The 6,657-nt window shown below is 26.2% G+C and overlaps 1 protein-coding gene and 1 long non-coding RNA gene across 2 annotated transcripts; one reads left to right on the forward strand and one right to left on the reverse strand.

Moving 5' to 3' along the window:
* Positions 1-3,102: 3,102 nt before the first annotated feature.
* On the reverse strand, positions 3,103-3,604 carry LOC128286919 (uncharacterized). Its single transcript, XR_008277607.1, has 2 exons — positions 3,245-3,604; positions 3,103-3,156 (listed from the first exon to the last, which is right to left on the reverse strand). It is a non-coding gene; the product is annotated as an uncharacterized LOC128286919 (long non-coding RNA).
* A 912-nt stretch (positions 3,605-4,516) lies between these two features.
* LOC108462004 (receptor-like protein EIX2) lies at positions 4,517-6,037 on the forward strand. The gene has a single exon (XM_017762012.2). The coding sequence runs from the start codon at positions 4,517-4,519 to the stop codon at positions 6,035-6,037; it is 1,521 nt and encodes a 506-aa protein (XP_017617501.2).
* Positions 6,038-6,657: the final 620 nt, after the last annotated feature.

Genomic DNA, 6,657 nt, shown 5'->3' on the forward strand with positions numbered 1-6,657 from the left:
CCAAACTTTGAAACATTCTAATCACATTTTAAACTATCGATGTTATATTAATCACGCCTTTAATTATTAAAATCATTAATTTAACCATTAGATGATATGTCAAATCTTATGTGGCATAATTTAAAATAAAAATTTTAAAGAAAAACAAAATATTACTGAATAACTTTTAAAAGTAAAAACTAAAAACAAAGTAAAACTGAAAAAAGAGAGAGAATGAATGATAACGTTCTTATAAAAGCTTGAAAATTAAAAACAAAGATTTTTATATCCATTTTATAATATTCACTTTTATTTAAACTTTTCATTTTAAAATTTAAACTATGCCACATAAAATTAATGACCTTATTGATATAACTTGGATAGTTTAGGTGTAATTAGAATGTTTTAAAGTTTATGGACCAATGTATTATGAAAGTTATAATTTGGGGATGTATAGTGCAATTAAGGCCAATTATAAAGCAAGCATGAACAATATAAGGGTTAATATAGTATTTGGTACTGATTTTCACTTCAATGTTTTATTTGGTATTTAAGTTTTTTTCCCAATTTGATACATAAGTTTGGTTTCAATATTCACTTTGATACTTAAGTTTTTTTTTTTCTTTTCAAATTGATACTTGAGTTCTTTTTCCCCAGTTAAGTACCTAAGTTTGGCTTCAATGTTCAATTTGGTACATGAGTTTTTTGAGTTCGTACTAAGTATCTATTTTTTTTTTACTAGAGCGCATATATCAAACATTCATTAGGTCATAATATGTTGTTTGATTTGTGTATCAAATTGAATATTAAAACCAAAATTACATACCAAATGATGTATTAACTAAAAAAATAATGTAAATGGTTAATTGCGATACATTTTCTTATAGGCTCTATGCACAAATTAGCCTCATGATTTCTCAATTTGATACATAAACTTTTTATTGTCCCATTTTAGTACATGAACTTTGTATCGTTATTCGTTTTGGTACCTATGAACTAACAACATTAAAAGAATCGGCCAATCAGAATGCACCACATCATCAATGAGATGGCAGCTTGACTGATGTGGCATGTTGATCGATCAAAAAAATTATTAAATTTTATTTAAAAATTATAAAATATTTTAAAATGAATTTTTTGCAAAAACTAATAAAATTTATTTAGAAAATATTTAAAATTTATTTTAAAAATATAAACATATATAAAAATAGTAGAAAGTTATAAAAATAGAAAAATGTTAACAAATTATTTAAAATTGTAAAAATTTTATAACGATTTTAAAAACTATAAAAATTTTAAGAATTGTGGAAAATTCACATTAAAAAAAGTACAATTTTATAATTTTTTTTCAAATTTTAACAATCATTTAACAATTATAAAAATTATAAATTTGTAAAAATGTGAAGATCATTAAAATATTTTTTAAAATGATTAAAAATTGCAAATATTCTTTTAAAATTGTTTAAAATTGTGAATATCATAATAAATTTAAAAATTGTAAAATTATAATAAAATTTACAATATTTCTTAAATGTGTCTTATAATATTTGAATTTAATGCTTGTTTTCTAATTCAAAGTTTAGTTTATTTTTCAAAAAAATTCAAGCATTTTATTGAAAAATTTAAATTAGATAGTGATGCCTAATTAACCAAATATTGCATGAAATCTGTGATTGTCAACCCATAGGCATAGGGATGAATCTTCAATCTTTTATTCGAATAATATTGTGATGTTTGTAATCATAAATTTTAATGTTTTTACAATTTTTTAATATTTTAAAATAATTTTATACATATTTAAATAAAATTTAAAATTTGCTAAATGGTTTGTACTATTTTTATAATTTTAAATAATTTTTAATTGATTAACGACTAAACAACGTAAGTCAACATCAATCAAGGTTTGATTAATGTAGTCAACATCAATCAACGCATGGTCAACATACCATGTCATTATTATTTGACTTTTTTCTTGACATCATTAGGCACTAAAACAATAACATGCAAAATATAAATATCAAGGTAAGAAAACATATATAATCAAGAGTTAAATAGTGAATGAAACCTTCTTTTATTTAATAGAAGTAGGTTTGTCGAGATTTAAATTAAGATTTGATGTGGACAAAATTTAAACAAATCAAGTTATCATATGGATGAAAATTTTGATTTTATTTAATTTTTATGATTCATTAACACCTTTTCGCATAATATTATTCTATGTACTAATAATTATATTTTATCTAACATGAAAATTAAGGTTTTATTAGACTTCTAAAGTGGGAATTTAAGAAGTTAGGAAGTTTACTTATTACTGTAATAGCTAGGAATTAAAAAGAAAGCAGAAAAATATGAAAGGTAATGTAGATAAAATTCATTAAAGAAAGTAATTGTGGTATCTTCAAATCAGCATCTAAATACAATAGTGCTTAAACGTCTTAATGACGAACTTATAACATTGTACTACTAATGGACAACATCCCCCGGATTCACCAGAAAACTTGCCAACTCCAACTTACAGCTTCCAGGAAGTAGAGATGTATTTTCTGTGTTGATTTTGTGGAAAAACACTACCACCTTTTTTTTTTCTTTCTCTTTTTTCCATATGACTTTATATTTCATCAACTAATGCTATATAATTTTATATTAAGTTTAATATATAACTTGGTATTTGAGTTTGACACTTTTTTAATCTGATATATGTGTTGTTTTTGTCTAATCTGGTACTCGTATTTGATAAAAATTTATATTTGGTACCCAAAAGTAATGGTGTTAATTTTAGTGTTTAATTCGAGTTTTAATATTAATTTGATAAAATTCATAAATTAACTAATAATATTAACAATTAATTTTATCAAATCAACATTAAAACCTAAATTACATACTAAAAATTAATTAACACCATTACCTTTAGATATCAAAATATATATATCTTTTGTTAAATATAAATACTAAATTCAATTAAAATAAAATATCAAATTTGGATATCAAATAATATATTAAGCATAAATATAAGCACCGAACTTCCTCTATTTTGCCGTGTTGGACAAGGTCTTTGCTTTCTTTATCTTCTACCTCCGATTCTGACAACTTAAACTTCAATACTATTGCAAAACAACCCATGAATTGGGTGAAGGGCTAGAAATGAAATTCCACTGTGGAAAAAGCATCCAAGGGCAACTATAAATATTGACAAACTTCATACATTAATTGATGAAATAAAAAATAGATCATATATGGCTAAGCATAAGCTTGTGACGGCGATTACCAGTTGCTGTAGGTGCTTCATACTTGTGCTTCTTTGGTTCCAAAGCCAAGGGTGCTTAGAAGAAGAAAGAGCAGCTCTTCTCCAGATCAAAGATTCCATGAGCAGCTACGAATCGTCAGCTTTCTCAAACTGGTATGTAGAAGAATGTTGCGATTGGGAGGGAGTTGAGTGTGACCCTTCTCATACTCGTATTCACAAGATTTTCTTTCCCCACTTGAGAAGTGATTCCGAACCTTGGTTTCCAAACGCTACTTTATTTGCTCAGTTCAAAGATTTGCAAGAGCTTGAACTGCCAGGAAATTATATAGGAGGATTCATCTCAATTCATGGTAAACATTCTAAACTCTCAATTTACATCTCTACATTATATATATATATATATATATATATATATATATATATTGGTGAATTACATCTCTACCTTATATTTTGTTTGTTGGAAATTTATAAAAAGTTATATACGAATTTTTATTTTTATTTAGTTGGTACAAATAGTTTTAATTCGAATGAAATTATCTTTAATTTTATAATTGTATTAATTTTTATATTTGATTATAATTTTGTGTATTTTAAATTATCTTTAATTAATTAATCTTATTTAAATTATCTTTAAACTTAAATGGTGTTAATTTTTATATTTTTATAAATATATATTTTAAAAATTAGATGGTATATATTTTTACTTTTAAACTAATAATATAAAATTAATATTTCACGAAAAATTAATAATATATAGAATCACTAAAAAGGCATGTTTGAAATGAATAGGGACAACCATTTGTCTATGTTCATTCCAATGTGAAATAATATTTATTTTTTATAAATTCAAAATTATTATTTGGATAATCATTTGTTCATATTGATTCCAAGCGTGAAAATTTTTATAAACATTTTAGACCCTCTCAATTTGGTTAGACTGAGACAGATGTGATAAATTTAAACCAAACTTACTTATTATAAAATAGCTTTTCTTGACATGTTTATCTGTTACTTAATATAAAAATGAAATAACTAACAAGATTTCTTTGATAAAAAATCTATGCAGCTTTCAGAAAACTGAAGCATCTTCGAAAGTTGAATCTTCGTGACAATTTCATACAAAATGGCTCCAATCTCTGTTGGGGCAAATATCTTTTGCTTTATAACTTGGATTTGTCCGGTAACAAGTTACAAGGCAATCTTCCAGAATGCTTGTGTGACAACCTATTTTTAAAAGAACTGATTTTGTCCAATAACAATCTTTTTGGAAGCATCAATTCATGCTTGGGAAATATGACCTCACTCCGCCTCTTGGATCTCTCTGACAATCAATTTAGTGGTTATTTTCCTTCTTTGATAATTAGCAACCTAACAAATATCGAGTCGCTTTTTCTATCAAGAAATGAGCTCCAAGGCAATATTTCACTTTGTGTTTTTGCTAATTTGTCTAGGCTAAGTGAACTTGATATTTCATTTAATCACTTGGAAGTTGAAACAGAGATGATGTCACCAAGTTGTTTTCCATCTTTCAAACTAAGTACTTTGTCTTTAGGTGGTTGTAATGTCAAGAAAATTTCTCCTTGGATGCTTCACAATATCACTTTAGAATTATGGCTAAGTGGCAATAATTTGACTGGTCCCTTCATTAGCAATTTTCAGAACATAACCTCAAAGCTTACCCTTCTTGACATTTCTGACAATTTCTTACATGGGACACTACTCGAAGATATCAACTTGAATTTTCCAAAGCTGCGCCATTTAGATCTTTCCAATAATAGCTTCAATGGCAACCTCCCCATATTCTTCAGTGGCCAACTTCAGATGCTGGACTTATCAAACAATCAATTCCATGGAGGGATTCCCTATGGCATGACAAGTAATATGAGTTGTCTTGTATATTTGAGGTTATCTGGAAACAATTTGACAGGTGATTTGTTTCCGAAAAACTCGAGTTTGCCTAACTTAAGATGGCTTTATCTCAACAACAATCACTTGTCTGGAACATTTCCATATGCCTTGTCGAAGAGCATGGAGTTAGGAATTATTGACATTCAAAAGAATGACTTGTCGAGTGAGCTTTCATCATACTTGCCTGTCCTCCCAAAGTTAAAGATTCTACTCCTCAGTGGGAACTGGTTTGAAGGGAAAATACCGGTGCAAATTTGCCAAATGAAGGATCTGCATATTTTATATCTTTCAGAAAATGATCTTTCTGGTGACATTCCCCACTGTGTTGACAATGTTACTTCTTGGTTGGATAGTTCTTATGGTGGTTATCTTCCATATGACTCTTGGAACAACATTGAAATCATGTACAAAGGTTTGGATTTGTTTTTTGTCTGTTTGTTACCATATGTAAAGGGAATAGATGTCTCTTACAATAGACTAAGAGGTAAAATTCCCATCCAAATGACACTATTGAAGGGGATTCTTTTTCTGAACATGTCGAACAACCTTCTCATAGGTCAAATACCTTCTTCATTGGGAAACTTGATAAACCTAGAAAGCCTAGATCTTTCACATAACAATTTCTTCGGTGTATTACCCCATGAATTAGCTGGTCTTCATTTTCTCGAAGTTTTTAACGTATCATTCAACAATCTATCAGGCATGATACCAATAGAGAAACAATTCGAGACATTCGAAAGTGACAGTTATTTAGGCAATCCTAACCTTTGTGGACATCCACTTCAAATCAAATGCAATGACAGTGCAGAGACACCACCAATTTACGCTAAAGAAGAGAAATCTGTTTCAATTATGTATTTTGCGGTTTTGATATGTCCTTTTTTCATAGTTATTTGTTTAGGATGAGAATTGAATATTAATAAAAATAATATTTTCACTTAACTTTTATTTTGAATGAACTTTGAAGCTAAAATTTGATTTTTGGTTAAATTTACTCTTCAATTTTAATTTAATAAAATATTTTAAATATATTATTTAAATAATTAAAAGAACTAATTAATTAACATAATATTAAATATTAATAAAATGATTATTTATGAAAATATAGTATTCTTATTTTATATATATTTTTAAAAATTCAAATCTTCCTTCCATTAAATGTTTACTATTAAAATTAAAATAGTTGAAATAATATTTTCCCATCAAATTTTGTTTTCAAATGATTAAAATCAATATCTAATGGTAAAAATTTATTTTAAAAAATCAAAGATGATGGGAAATTAATTAAAATTTAAAGTTTATTGCTGAATTTTAATTATATAAAAGTTGAGTGATAAATTTATCTATATTCTTAAAATATAATGACTAACATAAATCAAAATAAAATAGAGTGACAAATTTCAATACGCACTTATATTTTAGGGTAAAATTACACAATAATTATTTTCATCTAATGTGAGTATGCCATAATTTAATATAAATGTATAATTAAAACTTAAATTACGCAAAATTAAAATAAAAAAATA

The sequence above is a fragment of the Gossypium arboreum genome, chromosome 13 (genome assembly GCF_025698485.1).
Source record: "Gossypium arboreum isolate Shixiya-1 chromosome 13, ASM2569848v2, whole genome shotgun sequence".
NCBI lineage: Eukaryota > Viridiplantae > Streptophyta > Magnoliopsida > Malvales > Malvaceae > Gossypium > Gossypium arboreum.

What these genes read in the sequence shown, in the direction of transcription:
- LOC108462004 (XM_017762012.2), top strand. Translation starts at nt 4,517, where the DNA reads ATGACCTCACTCCGCCTCTTGGATCTCTCTGACAATCAATTTAGTGGT.